The 19982-nt window shown below is 32.9% G+C and overlaps 3 protein-coding genes across 3 annotated transcripts; 1 reads left to right on the forward strand and 2 right to left on the reverse strand.

Moving 5' to 3' along the window:
- Window positions 1–972: 972 nt before the first annotated feature.
- Window positions 973–2659, reverse strand: HELRODRAFT_163270 (hypothetical protein; the record flags this gene model as incomplete). The annotated part of the gene is made up of 3 exons (XM_009027191.1): window positions 973–1001; window positions 2182–2549; window positions 2622–2659. The coding sequence occupies 3 exons, from the start codon at window positions 2657–2659 to the stop codon at window positions 973–975; spliced, it is 435 nt and encodes a 144-aa protein (XP_009025439.1).
- Window positions 2660–14481: 11822 nt separating this feature from the next.
- On the forward strand, window positions 14482–16535 carry HELRODRAFT_68515 (hypothetical protein; the record flags this gene model as incomplete). The annotated part of the gene is made up of 4 exons (XM_009026997.1): window positions 14482–14569; window positions 15329–15726; window positions 15904–16185; window positions 16281–16535. The coding sequence occupies 4 exons, from the start codon at window positions 14482–14484 to the stop codon at window positions 16533–16535; spliced, it is 1023 nt and encodes a 340-aa protein (XP_009025245.1).
- A 1567-nt stretch (window positions 16536–18102) lies between these two features.
- Window positions 18103–19562, reverse strand: HELRODRAFT_67615 (hypothetical protein; the record flags this gene model as incomplete). The annotated part of the gene is made up of 4 exons (XM_009026864.1): window positions 18103–18269; window positions 18479–18613; window positions 19166–19342; window positions 19478–19562. The coding sequence occupies 4 exons, from the start codon at window positions 19560–19562 to the stop codon at window positions 18103–18105; spliced, it is 564 nt and encodes a 187-aa protein (XP_009025112.1).
- Window positions 19563–19982: the final 420 nt, after the last annotated feature.

The raw sequence follows: 19982 nt of genomic DNA on the forward strand, positions 1-19982 counted from the left end.
CTGCCCAAATACAAATTTTGTATGCGGAAACATGCCGAAATTTTTTGCTTGCTCTTGATTTAAAGTACGGCTATTTCTCATGCTAATACCTTTGTAGGTGCTGTGTACTACGTCTGTACTTGTTGGAATGCATGTACTTGTAGGTATAAATGTACTTATTATTATCATCATCATCATTATTATTATTATTATTATTATTATTGTTATTATTATTATTATTGAAATATTTATGGAGCTCTAATTAAACGAATTTCAAAAGCGCTACCTAGCAGAAACTGAACACAACATAATTGAATGAAACAAATAAGAAATAATAATGCATTGTACGGAAATGAAATTAAAATTTTTTCATGAACAGAAAAATTAATCGATGCATTACGACGAAGACGCAAAACAATACAGAAACAATATTTAGAACATGTCAACTAAACGAAAAGAATTGTGGGTAGGTACGTATGCTGGTATATGTTTATTGTAGGTATTGTTAACAATAGCACCAGTTGTACATAAGCACAAGTATTGCTGATGGTAGAAACGCTAACATCTGTGGAAAGATTGAGGTAAGGAAAGAAGCAGAAATCAAAGCATAATGATCGTCTAAACATCAGCAAATCCGCCAAATAAGCGAGCGGTTAAATCGGCTATTTATAATCTTAGTTCCTCTTGGAAATTGCCGATATATTCAAACGAAGCTTCATTTTTTGATCGAACCTTCTCCTAAGAAACCAACGATAAACGTGAACTTGTATTTCTTACATGTGGTGGGATGTTTTTCTAGATGTAATGTACTGTGATGGCTTGATATTTTTTTACACGCGCTTGCATCTGCTTTGAGTTTGTAAAAATAATTTCTATTAAAAAAATAATGCTACAATAAAAATGATACTACGATGTAAAATTAATTTTAAAATTTGAATGCACTCAAGAGGCCACTTGTGTATGCACTGTAAAACTTTATTTAAAAAACAACCATTACTCCATCTTTTGAAATCTGATCTGACCTAAAATATTTTGTGGACTGTGATTTCAGTGCAAAACATCAATAAAATGCCTAAACAAAATCCGACATACGTTTGTGATACATGGCGTACACTCGGACTCATTCAATTCACTTCAATTCAATTCAGCATCAATTCAACAAACTGCACTTTTCATAAAGATCGGCAGATCATAATCATCATCTTCATCACCATCGTCATCATTAACAACACCATTATCATTATCACCATCATCATCATCATCTCATCATCATTAATTTTTTCAATCATATCAATGACATCTCCAATCGACACTTTCTTCATTTTTATTATACTACTATCAACACTACCCTTGTCACCATCATCATCATCTTTATCATCATCATCTTTATCATCATCGTCATCGTGTTCGCCATCACCATCCAACTTCGTCACTCCTTATCTTCATAGCTAGCGTCACTCACTCACGACCGTCAACACGAGGTTGCATTGTATAGCTCTTGCAAAGACAGAAAAAATTAAAGGGTACTTCATACATACCTTCCTCACACACATACACACACTTGCACGCACTTCAAACTGTATAAAGCGTTATACTTTTTTTTAAAAAGTAAAAAGCATTATACCTTACGTATAACGCTTTTCAAATATTCATACATTACTGATTGTCGTGGGCTAAAAATATTTTTTTTGGTTCTCTGAAACCATTTTCGTGTATTGTTTGATGCATCTTTCAACAAATTTTTCTTCTTGAAATTGAGTGAAATGCTTAGGACAGCAATGAAAGCCTTCCACCGCTGAGGTACGTGCAACGATTGGAATCATAAGCCGACGAAACAATCAATTATTAATTGTGCCGTACTACCAATTTTTTTTATCAACAATCACAGTAACAACAATACAACAGTTACAACTATTCAACAACAACGTTGATGATGACATCAACAATGGCGATGACAACAACAACAACATCAATGTTGATTACAGCAACACAAACAACTCTGGTGACATTAACAAAGACACTATTGTTGATGTCAACAACAATAACAGAATTGATGATAAAAATGACATTAATGTTGCTTACAACACTAAAACAAAAATGACGTTAATGTTGATGACGGACAACAGCAACAACAAAAACATCAACTTTGATGACAAGAAGGACATTGTAGCAGAAGCAGGAATGAGTACAATCGATGCTCACCATGATAAGCGTTATCTGCTTTAACAGGGATGACGGGGGGCGGGGGGGTTGTTATTCCTCCTCCTCCTCCTGTTGCTGCTGCTCCTGCTTTTTTGTTCAATTCCAGATCACTATCCATTTGTTGCTGTTGATGTTGTTGACGTTGCAGCTGCTGTTGTTGATGTTGCAGCTGTTGTTGTTGATGTTGCAGCTGCTGTTGTTGATGTCGCAACTGCTGTTGTTGATGTTGCTTGCAGCTGCTGTTGCTACTGCTTTTGTTGATGTTGCAGCAGTTGCTGTTGCTGTGGATGTTACAGCTATGCCTTATTATTGGCGTTTTGTTTAACTGCCTGTTTAACTTTACGTCGTTGTTGTCTATGTGTTCGTTGCTGATGATGTTTGTTGTTGATGGTTTTTGAGTTGACGTTTGTTGTTGCTATGAAACTATTGATGCAATTTACCTTGATATTGTTGTATTGCATCTGTATGAAGCACCCATGTTTTGTTTTAGATTGGTTTGTTACGTGCCTGGTAAGAAAAATATTTTGTCCCCTTTTTGAACTTTTAAATACGATGATTTGAAGTTGTTGTTGTTGTTGGTGGTGGTGGCAATTATTTTTATTTTAAAATTTTCACAAACTTCCAACAAATGATTGTCTCAGTACGTGACGGTTGAAATGTTTTCCTGTCCCTTATCATCCCCAGACACGTGAAGTGTTTTGGAGTAAGGACGCTGAAGTTGTTGATTTCAACGTGTCACTACATGCTGTCGTTCGTGTTACTACTCTGCCGCCGTTGTTGTTGTCGTTGTTTATGTTGAAAGTATGAAAATTTCAAAACCAAAGTGTTCAAGTGTGTGTGATCTATGCTACTGAACTGGCACTGTGTTGTTGTTGGTGTTGCTCATATCATTTCTGTCGATTGCTGGTGATGTTGTAGCTGGTGTTGTTGCTGATGTTGCAATTTGTCTAGTCTTGAAATTGAACAATGTTTTTTAATTAATCTTGCGGATTTTTTAAAATTAAATAATCGCAGAGCAAACATTTATGAAAACCTGCAATTGAAATGTTGAAGATGAGTGATTTTTTTGTCCTTTTCTTGGTTTTTGGACAATTTTTTGCATTTAGAAACCAATTTTTACCACAAAGTTCAAAAAATATTTTCCAGCAACCAGCTAAACAGTCATTGGAAGTGAAATACTTGATTAAACAAACAATAACAAAATGCTTCGTTGCTGGCTAACAATGTTAGCGCTTCCAGCTGAGGTGGCATGAACAAATAGAAAAAAAATTATAAAAATAATTTTTTTTTTTTTTCTACTGGCTACAATTTTTTGATTATGATGCATGCAAGCCATAATAGTTATGAGGAAAAATTAAAGATAATTTTATAAAGGCTTTCACTGTTTTTTGTATTTTTTTTAATGGACGATAATGTTTTGCTTACACGGAAAGGTTTACGTGGAAACAAAATACAATGAAAGCTAATTATATATATATATATGTGTGTGTGTGTGTGTATGTGTGTGTGTGAACATAACCTAGCGAAAGACAATGCAACAATGCAATGGAGAAAGAGCTGAAACATTAGAACTAAACAATCCAAGAAAAAGAACATCAGAAAAGCCAATATTGACTGCTGCCTTGTTAATTTCACGTGAACAAACCTGAAAAGTATATCATCAAACAAAAACCCACGTGTTTGTTTTGTTCTTTTTCACGATGGCAATAATAATACTAATAAAAGTTTTTTTTACTGCGAAAACAATAGGAATGGTATTATTGAAACAACAACAACAACAATAATAATAAAATACATGATACGCATGCAGACGCCTGAAAATATCATACATGTTTAGTAAAGAATGACCAAGTACAGAAAGAGTAAGGTATTTCGAATTATTTCTTTAAAAAATACATAAAAACTAAGAGCCAACATAGGTTCGTACGTGCATATGCAATAGAACAGAATAGCTGAGGCAAAATTCCTTTTAGCAGCGCGCGGAAGTTCACAGTGTGCAAATAACAATATTTTGAAATGAAGTTCACTTTGTATTAACATTGTGAAAACGCTTCAAGTTTGTAAAATGAAAAATGAAAGTAGACGGAAATTTTACAAAATAAAATATTACTATTCCTAAAGGCACAACTTTGGTATGGCGTAATATTACCAACATCGGTTTAGCTATCTGCAAATCTTTTTGAAATGGTTATCGCCGATAATTTTGGTGGCTTATAATTATTGCGGCTAAGTTTTACGAAATGAACTTTAAATGAAATGGTATACATGAAATGTGTTTAGACGAACTGACGCTAGGGAAATAAGCGCTAGAAAAACATTAAACAAATTACCACCAAAAATAAAGCGGTTCAAGCTGGTGTATTTTTATTTCTCCGTTTTTACGTTCATTTAAACATCTATTCAAAACAAAATAATAACAATAGCCGTAAATTCTTTAAACTAACAAAATATTTTGGACGTAAAAAAAGTCATAGGTTAAAATATTCACTGATGTATTATTACAAATTTAAAAAACCAGAGGTAGAACAAAGATTGAAGGTGCCAATATAGACGCATCAATTAGTCTCGTAAACACGTGACAGAAAATAATTATCCACCAATCAGCTGATTACAAAACATTTGCCGATTCTGCCGAAGCTGGCGTTCCACTGATTTCCAAGTCAACAATTTTTATACAGAAAATAAAAATAAAGTTTATTCTTTTTTTTATGCAACAAAATGAAGAATTAAAATTTCATCGCACTTAATTTTTATGATCATCTTATAACATAATTCATTAATTTTTAATTTCAAACAGTTTCAAATGAAATTTTACTAACCATCAATCAAAGAGACAAGAAAGCTTTACAAATTCATTAAAATAAAATTATTTGTTTTTTCAACAAATTTGGTATTTTAAGTTTGCATTTAACACCGAACATACACCTAAAAAAGATAAGAAGGTTCGTGGGCTGTTTTTTATTCAATACTCTGGGTCGTAAATAAAAGTTAATTCCACCAACATTTTCTCGCAAATACGCAAGTTGGAAAAAATCAGGTGAGCAGTGATGCTACTATTTTTAAACCCAATCAGGACACCATTGTGTCAGGTTCCTTATTGAATTCCAATGCCGGTGTTGTTACATTGCATATTCCATCTTTTTTATTTCTATTATTCTTTTCTCTTTTCTCTTTTTTTCGTTTAAACTAATAAAACAAAGTACATTACCAAACATTATTGCCAGAAAATTCAACGATCTTCATAATTTGCTCTTAATTATTTTAAAATTTTATTTGACATCAAAGTTAAAATATTTTATTTTTAGATTGAAATTAACGGAAATGCGATGTAACTCGTGGAGAAAAAGTTATTGGTCAACAATAGTAAGATAAAAATACTGGATCTGGATGGAATGCGCTGCACAACGAATTTAAAAATTACCGAGTAGTAACTTGACTTGCGTGTTTAAGGTCAGAAGTATTTCTTGAGATGATGATGATGATGATGACAAAAATGATAGTGATGATGATGATGACAGTGAAGATGATGATGACCGCAACATGAAAGTTGAAGAAATTTCGGATGACGCTGCGATTGACGAATCATTCGAAATGACCAACGCCCAGTTTTTTGCCCACGATTCATAAAATAATTTTTTTTTTTGAAAATTTTTACAGCCAGTTATTATCTACCACATCTGACAATCTTGTTACATCGGCATTATCTGATGCTATTTATTTCGTCGTCAACACTTATAATGTTGATGACGATGATGTTGTTATTGATAACAATTAAAATATTATTATTATTACTATTATTATTATTATTATTATTATCACTGATCCATGTGAATCATGTAATAAATTATAAACGCGTCTACTTATTCGGCAATAAATTTATCACTGTTTAATACATTCTGGAAAAAAAAACATCTAAAATTTTGATTAGAGCAAAATGTAGAGCTTTTCAATTTTTTATCAACATCTAGCCGATAGCATGGATGCTTCAAGTGCATCGTTTGTCGTTATTTACGGGTACTAATTAAATTGGTTTAACGAATACTTCCATTATCTACAATCGTGTATGAATGAAAAAGTTGGTGGCCCTAATAAATTATCACTGCTTTTTGGTCTCCGTGTGCAAGTTTTTGCTGATTGAATAAAATTTAATTAAATTTGAACGAGCACGTGTGTGTGTGTGTGTGTGTGTGTGTGTGTGTGTGTGTGTGTGTGTGTGTGTGTCTACCTTCATGCATTATACAACTCTCATGCGTGAGTATGATAATTAAAAATTGTGACAACACGAAAAACAATAAAGTCTTTGCTGTTTAGGATATCGACCGAGGCAACTTACTACTTTGCCAATCTTTGAATAATTTGGCATCAGCCATTTGAAACAATTCGATCGAATGTTTATTTTCTTCAAAGAAATATTGAAAGCCTTTAATGAGGACATGCAATGAAAGGAGATGCACTTGTTTACCTGCTGTGATAGTTTCTTCGATCCTCAGTGTATCTATCTATCTATCTATCTATCTATCTATCTATCTATCTATCTATCTATCTATCTATCTATCTATCTATCTATCTATCTATCTATCTATCTATCTATCTATCTATCTATCTATCTATCTATCTATCTATCTATCTATCTATCTATCTATCTATCTATCTATCTATCTATCTATCTATCTATCTATCTATCTATCTATCTATCTATCTATCTATCTATCTATCTATCTATCTATCTATCTATCTATCTATCTATCTATCTATCTATCTATCTATCTATCTATCTATCTATCTATCTATCTATCTATCTATCTATCTATCTATCTACCTACCTACCTACCTACCTACCTACCTACCTATCTATCTATCTATCTATCTATCTATCTATCTATCTATCTATCTATCTATCTATCTATCTATCTATCTATCTAACTATCTATCTATCTATCTATCTATCTATCTATCTATCTATCTATCTATCTATCTATCTATCTCCACTTAACAAACACTCAAGCGAGATACAGGAGGATGTAATTCGCTGTATGTATATATCCATATTTATTTCATACATACATCTTCTCTATCATCATATCTGAAGAAAGCAGAAGCAAGAAGGTTGCGTGTGTGTTTGTGTGTGTGTGTATTCGTGTGTGTGTGTGTATTCGTGTGTGTGCACGCACGACTACACATTCGTACAAGTGTACAAGTACAAAATAATTGATGGTCTCGAGTACGTGCCCACCTGAGCGCGTACATTTGTGTGCAGCAAACACACACATGTGCATGCACAATTATTTATTTATTACATCCGAGAAGTTTACCAACCGTTGTCTTGGCGATATATCTCCTCTTATATACTGCTAGCTTGGATATGTTTTGAGTAAGTAGAACGAACAGCAAATACGTGTGTGGGTGTTTGTTTGTGTGTGTGTGTAGGTGTATGTGATGAGTGCATGTGTGTGGGTGTAATGTGCCTCTAAAAGCCTTCCATTCACCACTCATTCCCACAGTGATTTGATGCACATGATCAGATGATTCCATGCAAATAATTTGCTAACGTGTAGTAGTGGCTGGCTGAGTAAGAGAGAACGAATATTGTGGCGGCCTTGATCCTCTCAGTGGGGTGAAGAAATGATGAAAAATGATTAAACTGATGAGATGCAATCATATTTTTGACGTTGATTATTATATTAATTATTATTAAAATGATAATGATGATGACAATACTATAAATATAATTAATCATAATTTATACGGCTATCATTATTATTTGTTGCTGTTGTTATTATTATCATTATGAAGAGAAGAAGGATAATGAAGATGATGATGATTAAAATTACGATGACGAAACAATCGGCGATTATGATAATGATGATGATCATAACCAATAATACAATCGCAGTTAATGACGGACGATGATCACACAAATAAAATTAGGTGGGTAAATAAATTAATCATGAAAACCATCACTAAATGAGTGAAAGCAAAAACAAAATGATGACGATGATGAGACGGAGGATGACGTCACAGTGATGACAGTGCTGACAGCTTAGGTTGAGCATTGCATTTTTGTTGTCCACAGTCAACGTCAAAGTATCAGTCTGTCAAATAGCTAGTTCTTTAGTTAGTTGGTTGGTTGGTATGTCGGTCGGTCGGTCGGTTGGTTGGTTGGTTGGTTGGTTGGTTATTTGGTTGGTTGGTTGGTTGGTTGGTTGGTTGGTTGGTTGGTTGGTTGGTTGGTTGGATGGTGAGTTGGTTGGATGGTGTGTTGGTTGGTTGGTCAGTCAATCGGTAATTAGTCAGTTGACGGTTGAGCGCCTATCTTTCGTTTAACTTTTGTTTCCCACTCTTAATACAATCGCTTTGTTTTTTGTCCGTAAATATTTCTTATTGTTTAAATTCAAATTTTTTTGCATAGTAATAATGCAAAATTTACCCAAAAAAATTAATTCTATCTCAGAAGATAACTTTTCAAGTTTATAATGAGCTAATATTTCAGTTTGTCAATTTGTCTGTCAGTCTGTCGTATTAAATTATAATTGGTGCTATAAAACATATACCGTAGTATCAATTTAACGCCAATTCAATGTTTGCTTGGTTATTTATTCATTCACTGCATTTTAATCACCATAATTTTTTCTTGATTTTAACATTTTAATTACTATTATTTATTCGTTGCTAGTTAAGCAAGTCATTCCATCTTATTCGTTCGCTCATAACCATCCACATGAATTACTTTGAGACAGACTGATCTAAAATCACAAATAACTTCTCAAATATATCAAGAGGACAAGAACCAATCCTATCGTCATCTTGTCACGAACAACTGATTTAAATAGAAACAATTTTGCGTGCATGATGTTTGTTTCAAGTTGCTGACATTTTTGCAGAACTTTTATAACAGCACTTCCAATATTAGTCATTTTTCCTGAATGTGGAGTTTGCTTTGCTCTGCACGTACTTCTCTGGAGTAGTTTCAACTTTTTTCGCAGATGATTGTGCTAATTGACGGTCTGTGCTTTTTAATTGCACGTCACAGTCAGTCTAAAGTATGTAAGTGCTTTCTGCAATGTGTCCCTGCATCATAATTTGTGACCGTCATTTATTATTTAAGCTCGGTTTCCTAAACAGTAGCTGCTACTGATGCTACTGCTACTGCTTCTACTGCTACCACCCCTTACGTTGCAGAAGTCGTGAGAAATTTGTTACAAACCATAAATAATGTGAATTATAGAATGCAAATGTTATATCGGTGAAATTTGTTTCATTATAAATGCTATAATTTTCTGTTTTTTTTTTTTTTTTTTCTCATTGAAATATGTATGCCGTCAACGTGGCTTCTTCCACGGCGTGTTTGTTAATCGGCGTTAAAAAGTATAGACGTTGGAGTTCGACCCGCGGTTAGACAGCCAACTCATATAATAATGATGGTGTCTTTGTTGTAAGTGTGTGGGTGTTGCGTGTGTACGTGCATCTAATACTACTGCAACAATAATAATGATTTGTATGTGCATGTGTGTGTGTCTGTGTGTGTGTGTGTGTGTGTGTTAATGTAAGCGTATGTGCGTGTACCTATAATTATGAAGAGAAGATATGTTGGTAGTTGTGTTTCCTTAATAATGAAGATTTGTATGTTGTATGTGTGGTGTAGTGTATGTACGTAGTAAGATGATTCATTCATACTTTGTATGTGCATGTGTATCTGATACAACGCGTAAAAAACGTGATTCTTATGTTTGTTACGTGTGATTATTTTTTTTTACAATGCACAACACTGACCGCTTTGTTGATTGAGTCTTCCACAAACTCAACACCACTAGCTAATGTAATTTTAAAAAGTGCTCTATTCAACTTTTAAGATGATTAAATGTTCAGTCTTAATAAGAAAATGTTAACAATACATGGTCACACGCATTCATATAAACGTTCTAATATATACAGGAACTTTAACACAAATTTACAGGCTTAAAATATTCTTAATACAGATTCAAAATCAAATTCATAAAATATTTAGCAATTTTTTTTAAATCTGTAAAAAAATTAATTTATTCCTTTATGATGGAACTTTAAATAAAGGTGTCACAGAAGTGACGTTCAAATTGATATATCAATTAAAACACTCACGGTGAACCCTGATAACTTCAATGCATGCTGAGAGGCAATTCTCCTTCCAACACCATGCCAATTAAACTGACGTTCATTGAAATCCTGGAGATAAATTTTTTTAAACCCTCGAAATAGCACGCAGTTCGTTGAAAAGACTAATCCCAAACAAAATGATAGGCTGGTTCAACATTAAGTAGTCATCGACGAACTTTTCATAGAATTTTGAAAAATTTCAAAAAAATTGTGTATGAAGTTTATCCCAACGCAATTAGTAAAGAATTAGTACCTTCTCATATTAATTGCCTTCTTTATTTTTGCATAAATTATTTTAAAAGTTTTGCATTGTAAGTATTCCTATTAAAAATTTGTGCAAAAATAACTGATAGCTGTCCGCATACAAATTTTTACCAAAAAGGTTGAGAATTTAACAGGAGTCAAGCTTTCGTTATCGATGATAGTCTAGAATGCAGCAAATGCGTTTGGATCTGAAGACCTCCCTTTGGTCGTTACGTAGCATGAACTGGACATGCAACAGGCAAGTCATCAAAGGTTAGGTCAAAAAACAAATACATTGGTTTTGAATAACTTAAGGAGGAGCTTGATTGTTAGCATCACGTTCCGTGTAGCCGTGCTTAATAGCAGGCCAACCGAAGGAGCAGAGGTAGGTGAAGTCGAGAACTGTTTTTAATCGGTATGGAAATTTGTTGATCTTTCATATTCAGAAAAATTATAGCCCTAAAATACGTAAAAATTATAGTTTCACTCACTTTATATTTCCAAATTTTAAATAATTTATTTAAAGTCAAACAAAATTTGAACAATATAAAATGAGAAAGATTTAAATTGATCTACATACGTCTTGTGCTACCCACCCATCTACCTACTAAACCTACCCAACCCATCTACCTACTAACCCACCTATTTACCTACTGATCAACCTGCCCACATACCTACCTATGTGTATAAAAGTTGTCCATCTGCAACTTCTTGTATGAACCAGGCTTGTGTCTTTGCTTTGCTTTTTGTGTCTATGTGCATGCCATTAAAAATGCGGTTGTAAATTTTGCAAGATGTCGATTAATAAAGCGTTCCATTCTTTGTGGTTGGTTGGATGGTTGATTGAATGGTTGGTAAGTTGGTTGGTTGTTTGGTCGCTTGGTTTATTGGTTGGTTGATTTGTTGATTGGTTATCTGGTTATCTGGTTAGTTGGCTGGCTGGTTGGATAGCTGGCTGGCTGGCTAGCTGGCTAGCTTGTGGAAATTTTTCCTTGATGAAGAAACTATTGCTTTCTTTAAACAATGCTCGCTGCAGTTTTAAGCTTCTTGATTAAATGTAAATCACAGTATACACAATATACAAACAATATATCTTAACACACGCGCACGCATGCGCCTATATATATATATATATATATATATATATATATATATATATACATGATGAATTCTCATGATAGATAATAATTCTAATTTCAATAAATTGAACTATTTCCAGTAAATTCTAGTAAGGAAAATTGAAAAGACAAACTTCAAATTGATTAATACCAACAATTCGGTAGAATTCATACAATACTGTATTTATATGTTAATTTGCAGTAGATTAACTCATGAACGCAAATATCCAAGGAAAGAAATGAAAGTAACAGAAACTGAGAAATAGAATTGAATTTGCATTGGTGAAAACAATATGTAAGAAAAATTTCTAGCAAATAACTTTTAAATACCTTTCTATGCAGATATTCTTGCAGTCTGATGAAGTTTCATTTGCTTTTACATAAAATTAAACGTATGCGTTTAAAACCTTAGAAAAATTATTTTGTGGCGGTTGTTGAAATTGTTTGCTGTTATTATTTTCGTTGTTCGTATTTTGTTGAGGATCCTTAAATAAAAAATAACTAATACATTTAAAAAAATAATGAATCTTTCCAGCAGGTGGGTGGCAAGAAATTCAATGCTGATACCTGCACCCTTATCCTGAAGAACTAACTATGATCAATTATTAATTTACCATAAACAAATCAACAGACAAAATACGTAAGACAATTTGCATTGAAAGAACTTAAATAAGCATAAACTTTTTTAATTTTCAATTATTTTACAATTTGTCTGTAAATAGATGTGATTTTAAAAAAAACTATGATAAACAAACCAAACAAACAACAATTACATACTACATACATTTATAGGTGCATACATTTATGAACTTTGCGAACTTTCTAAAAAAAAACTACCGCATTGAATCACATTGCACCAATTGGAGCCAATATATCAGCCAGAGCAGTAGGTCTTTATAACAGCCGATACACTACATACGTACCGCAACTCAACTCGACCGCATACTGCAGTGAAACCATTCGTGCCATACAATGCAATGTTCGCACAAAACTACATCTACATGGGCGTTTTCAAATGGTGGCTGGTTATTCCGAACATATCTGGGTAATGGTGTCTCGTGACTTCTATTTTAATCACATCTCGTCACAGCAAACATTCTCAAACACTTTTGCTCGCTGTCGTCTATGTTGATATCTTTGTCGTGACGTCATGCGACATTACAGCGCATAATTTTTAGCGCAATCTTTCAAAAATAATAGAAAGTTTGCATAAAATAAAACAATTATCATCGAACCAGGGTTAAACATTATTGGTTAAAAAGCACCTGGCACCTACCATTTGCATCGTGAACTGGCAAAGATGAAAATTTTTTATAACTTTTTATTTTGTTAAAAATTTTTATAAAAGGTTAGATATGTTTAACTTGTATTTTATGGATATTAATTTAAATATCATTATGTTTGTGTAAATAGAGTGTAAAATCATGAAGATCACAGTAGAGCGAGTTACAATGATCAATTCTAGATAAAACTAATGAAGTAAGAGCATCACTACCACTGCGAATAACCAATAAACCAAGCGATTCTCTGTAAATTCTCAGTAAACCTTTGGCGCCACCACATTGTAGATTTCGAATATCTTTTTCTATGTTTGACTATCTTTTTGAAATCAACGTTACTACCCCAGTGGCTCGTATTTTGGCACCAGCAACATCAACTTACAGTAACTCACATGGTGACATTTACTTGACAATTCACAGACGTAAGCTAAACATGGCAGATTAACTCAGCTAGTTATTTATGAAATAATAGTTAAAATTATGAAACGAATACCGGTATTTTTATAAATAAGCAAATTTACCCAACTGGTTCAATCTACCCGTGGTTCATAAAGGGTAGAACCTTATGGGATAACTTGGAAAGAGAATGTGTGTATTTTCAAGTTTTTTTGTTCTTTGCATATGTATAGAATCTTGAAAATAGTTATTTAATCTATGCACATCTATCCCAACTAAAATGCTGATCGTTTGTGTTTGCTCTAGCTGATTTTAATAGTTGTGTCTGATAGTAATTACAGTCGATGGATGTGATCTTTATAGAAAATATATAATTTAATTTAATCTTGTACGGTTGTGAACATTTTATAGTTAACAAACTATTTTTTGTTTGTCGATGTTTACTGGATGGTCGGCAGCGAGCCGCCATATTACGTTCGCTAGGGTTAGAATTACCTAAACAGCGGATTTGCCGATTAGCTGCAAATAAATTGTTGGACGGTTTTATAATAATCTTTACAGCTGGAAATTATAATATAATGACCATGGTGATTTTTGTTTGCGATTTGTGCGATAAATTATTCTCATCTGTTGACGAACTAAAAGTGCACAAAAGTTCCTCCCACAATGTGAGAACCTGTGCCTTTTGCAGTGCAACATTTGAACAACAATGCCAATCATTGACAGTTGAAGATCATTTTTTGTGTCCAAAATGCCAAACAAGTCAACCTTCAATTGTTATTAAAAAACGTAGTATCATAGAAAAATATGTCCAATCAAAAATGAATAAGAATGATGGTGAGGAAAGCAATGACAATGATGCTATCACAACATCATTAATGTGTGAAGTGTGTGGTGAATGCCTTGATGAGAGTGCTCACGTATGCAATATTGGGGAAGCTACTCACTCTGAAGGAGGTGACATTAGTGATTATGCTGATATCAAAGTTAGTGGCAGTCCTGAAAATGATACGGAATGCCACATTAAATTTAAAGTTGAAGATCAGCAAGACGATGAAGATGAGGCAGAAGTTGGAATAAACAATACTGGTGATATGGATGTTACACCTTCCAACAATTTGGATAACTCTCCTATGAAATGTATTATTTGTGACAAAATGTTTAAAGGTAAAAACCAACTAAATAAACATTTAAGGAGTCATTCAAATCTTGTTAAAAAGTGTAGAATTTGCGAAAAAGAAATCTTTCTGAGAGTTAATGATGACATATCTGATGTTGAAAATTCTGAGATTATTCTCTGTGATAAAGTATGCCTTCATTGCAAAACCATAGAAAGTCATTTGAAAAAACTTGGTGTCAGTTGTAACTTTGAAAAAGATGATGTCAGTAAATACAGTTTTCAATTTTTCAAAAAAAAGGGACTCCATCCCTGTCCAGATTGCAAAAGAGTGTTTAAAAGACTAATAAGCTTGCTAGGACACCAACACAAACATGCTCCCCAGCACACGTGTGATAAATGTGGTCTGCCGTTTTTCACAAATCATATATGCCCTCCAGAAGCTAGTGCGATTAGTAACATTGATTTGGAATTAAAAGATAATAAACCATCGAGTAAATCCAATTTTACCTGCGAGATTTGTAACAGAGTTATGGCAACAAAAAAAAGTTTGGGTAGACATATGATGACAGTGCATATGAGGAAATACAGCTATTACTGTGTAGTATGTCAAATACATTTCTACACAGGTAAAGTGCTCATTAATGATAAGTTTATAGTAGATGGTTTGTTGAAGTTCGTTCCCCTTGGTAAAGAAAAAAATGAAATTTATCGAAACGTTTCCAGAGATGAATATTCTGTAGATCCTAACAATAAAAATAATAATTGCAAAGTAGAGGTTTTAAATGGTGAAAATTTGGATGAGGAAAAAAGTGTAAAAAAATTATTGGAAAAGAGTTCATTAGAGGATTCTCAAGGTGCAGACTTGAAACATTGCCGAACTTGTCATAAAACGTTTTGCAGTCAATCCAACCTGAGAAGGCACATGAAAACACACACTCGCGTTAAAAATTTTTTTTGTGAAAAGTGTGGCAAGAGGATTCGTGGGTTAAAAGCCTTTAAAAATCATGTTTGTAGCATAGACGGAATTCATAAGGGATCATACAAAGAAAGGAAACCTAGGATCAAAGCATTTAACGATTGTTATGATGATGAAACAAAATCAACGGAAGAAACGATGTGCGATGTATGCGGGAAGGTTCTTTCCAGTGTTGCATCTCTACACAAACATGCCATCACGCATGGAGCTAAAAATCATATTTGTGAACAATGTGGAAAAGGATTTCATCATAGGGAATACCTAAAGGAGCATTATATCCAAGTTTGTACAATATACCGTTGAAAATGTTGCTAATTTAATCATGTTCTCATTCATAATAATTGTTTCATCATTTAATTTTTACATTAATTCCATTATTTTATTTTATTATTATTTTTATATTAATAATTTCTATTAATTGTGTGGTGTCACTCATAATGTTATATTTTTGTCTGATAGAAACATGGAGAGGGTAAGTACAAGACATGTCCTGTCTGTCAAAAAGTATTGAAGGGCAGGAATTCCTATGACTCTCATGTTCTGAGGATGCATCCTAATTTGAAGAACAAGGATGCTCCTCCGTCCTACATCTGCCCTGAGTGTGGTAAGGTCTTCAATCAGAAGGGCAACATGTACAAACATCAGCTATCTCATTCCAGTAACCTGAATTTCAAGTGCCACCATTGTAACATTTCATTCAAATATCCAGAACAACTACGGAGGCATATGCTCTGGCACAATGTTCGTTTTTCTATTACTGAAATAGATTTCATCAAAATAGTATACAGTTGAATTTATATTTGTATTCTAATAATCACTTTTTTAAATTTGTGAAGGGTGGTCCTAAATATGAATGCCATTTGTGCGATAGGAAATTTGTGCTGAAATTCCAGCTGACGAAGCATATTAATGAATACCATGGAGGCGTTGTGCTCACGTGTAAATACTGTGATGTCACCATCAAGAGATTTGTGGTTAATATGTTTATTTTATTTCATTGTCAACATTTTTTTAAACTAATGCAAGTTAAAAAATTTTCCATTGATCCAAAACAATTAGAGATATGTTGTTTAGAATTTGAAATCTTTTAACGTTGAAATAAAATTTTTAATGGTGGTTTTCAACTGTTCACTTTTTGAAATGAATACAGTCAATGAAAAGGCATCTAATGAGAAAACACAGTAAAGAGTTGGAATGGCAAAAGAATCCTCTGCTCTTTATGAAGAAGCTCGCCACAACTAGCACGCATTACGTCAACGTTCTCCCATCTGAAGATACAGATAATAATCTGCTGCAAAATGTCAACTCGAAAAATATAAATTCCGTAAGGAAGCGAGTAAATGATGATGACGAAGAAGACGTTGAGGATGATGACACCTACAAAATTGAAGAAATGTTTGATGAAAGTGATAATAGTAATGATGAATGTGGTGACGGTGATGATGATACAGAAAATAATGGAATAAAGAGAGGCAGAAATGATGACAATGACCACGACTACCATCCATCTCCTGTTCATAAAAAACGAAAACTTCAGACAAAATCAAAAAATAATATAATCACCAATAGTGCGAAAATTCGAAATTCAAAAATACTAACAAATAATAATTATCATGCAGCGAAAGCATGCCTCTCTCAATTGCTTCACACTAGCACAAATTCTATTTCAAAGTCTTCCTCATTCACCAACTTGAAATCAACTTGCGAACTTGTGGATACAATATCTTCAGACAAAATGACAAAAACTTCTGCAGTAAGCAGTAAACTAACTAATTTTCGGCAAAATTATTGTTTCAATAAAAATGCAATTACTAACAATGGTGACGGCAATATTTACTCAGGTAATGAAAATTGTACTGATGATCGAACATCAAGTGCTAACAAAATACTACTGCTTAATAAATCTGATTCCGCTGTGATGATTCCGAACAATAAAAGTATTGCCGATGATAACTTATATCTCTTTGATAATTCAGTTAGTTCACACGTTGAAGTTATTGAGACTCAGTTCATTCCCGAAACAGAAGTCGTTATAGTTACTACAAACAGATGATCGAAATGTTTGAAATTTTCAGTCTGTTTAAATATTTGTTTATCTATCTGTTTTGTATGTATAGTTTGTAATATACTTATTTATCTATCTATTTTGACTAATAAATAAATATTTTAATATAGAAAGTTGTTTCATTTTCTCTTTTTTAGTATTCTTTACAGCTACGATACAATAATGACGCAAACGTTAAACAGGTTTAGGTGGAACGTGTGATTCGTCGGCTCCTCTGCTTTCAATTTTTTGTGATCCGTTCCAACGCAAACAGCTTGATACAACGTGAAACTTACAAAATCTGGTCGTTGTCGGTTATTTTTTATTTATGAACACTATTGAACTGGCACGCAACAGCCATTGAAAGCTTCAAGGCAGTTCTTAATTTCCATAAATTTACATCTGAATTTGATTTAAAGCAGCATGGCAAAGAAGGAATAATGCTAAGAAAAAAAAAAAAACAGAAAAAAATCGATACACATTAATTTCGATAAAAATGAAAAAGTGTGTAGCGATAGTTTAGTAAAAAAAATAATTTAACTCGGTATAAAACTTTAGTATAAAATTATGGTTTAGCATCACATTTTTGAAAAAAAAATAAAGTTAATCAAAATTCAAAACTGTCGTTTTCTTGACTGCTTGACCATGGAGCCCATGGAGTCGAGTGCTTCGTAAAGACCCTCCCCTTGGGGCGCGCATGCACCTTGAACATGCCACTGGTTGCTTGTTAACAGTTTATTCAAAGACAATCTTTCAACAATTTCATACGGTTTCAGTGCTCCTGTCAAAAGTTTAAATTAAATAAATTTCGTTGATAAATTAGTTAACGTTTTTTCGCTTACGTAAAGGTCTTGAAGTAATTTTTTCACAAATTTCACATGGAATGTTAATTATTCTTATTCAAGAAGCTTATTTCAATAACTAATGCAACGATCACAATTTTTAAACGATTTCCTGCAGTGCTTATGAATATTTAAATTATTAAAAAACCTGGTAAATCCTGTTTATTGGCAATAATTTGGACAGGAACGTGTTTCATCGCGTCATCTTCTAAAATGTTCATCAGTTCCTCCTTTGCCTCCTCCATTCGGCAAACGTCTGAACTATCCACGACAAATATTAATCCTGCATTAAATGATACAAATGAAAAATTAATCCAGAATACTACTCAAATCATGCTACGTAAAATGCATAAAAAATAAATGAAAGTTGATACGGCAAGAAACTAAAGACACATAAAAAATTCGCGTAATTTCAGCTAAAAAGTTTTTTGTTTTTATAGTGCAATTTTGTTAGACATTGTTTTTAACTGGCAGTAGTTGTAGTGCTACGATGCATACTTGAAATAACTAATAAAATTTCATCAAATGCAAGAGCAGCAATGACGCTATAATCGGTTAGATAGACATCCTATCAGAGGGGTTCGGGTTCTAGGTTTGGATGATTGATTAGAGCTAATATACAAAATTAGGCGTTCAGGTCGAGTGCTTCACTTCTATTCCTTTTTGTAATTCAACGGTTTTAACAATATACAAAATAACGAATAATAATAATAGCTATTTGTTTATTTGTATCGCTTAACTCAAAAAATCATTTACACCATTAGAATTCTTGCTAGTGTCAATGTAGAAAAAAGATTGTACAACTTCGAAAACTTGACAACTATGATCAACTAACCGTCGGTATTTTGATAATAGTGTTTCCAAAGTCTTCTTATCTTTTCCTGACCTCCAACGTCCCAGACAGTAAATTGTACGCCCTTCATAGGACATACCGTCTCGACGTTGAAACCAATTGTCGGAATTGTTGACACAGTTTCGTTCAATTTTATTTTGTATAAAATCGTCGTCTTCCCTTCAACGAAAATTAATAAATTTAAATTTTGTTGAAGTTATACACATAACATAATTATTAAAAAATATAAGTTAGTCATAATGATAGGATGATCTAATATTCTATACATAAACATGCACTCGTGGTTACACATACCTGCAGCATCCAGACCCACCATTAAAATTCTTGCTTGTGGCAATGTAGAAAAGAGATTGTACAACTTCGAAAATAGTAGCCCCATACTAGGGAAAATTATGTTTTGAATTAATAAATTTAATTTGATTTTAAATATTTAGATTACTTCACACTAGGTAATAATTCGAAAGCATTGGAAACCTTTTACTCTTTTATACCAAATGGATATATGCATATTGCATATATATATATATATATATATATATATATATATATATATATATATATATATATATATATATATATACATGTATACACCATAACTCCATACACATCATTTTAAACAACGTGTTCTCTACACAATCATCGCTTTATGACATCTCTCTGCCAGCTTGGAGTTTCATTCATCGCTGCCATTACGTCATGCATTAGGTTTTGGTTTATTGGTACTGTTCGAACTATTAAACATTGTGATTTTAAATATTTTCATTAAATTATTTTCAAATAGTTATTAATTTGAAACACT

Source organism: Helobdella robusta, assembly GCF_000326865.2.
Source record: "Helobdella robusta unplaced genomic scaffold HELROscaffold_5, whole genome shotgun sequence".
Taxonomy (NCBI): Eukaryota; Metazoa; Annelida; class Clitellata; order Rhynchobdellida; family Glossiphoniidae; genus Helobdella; species Helobdella robusta.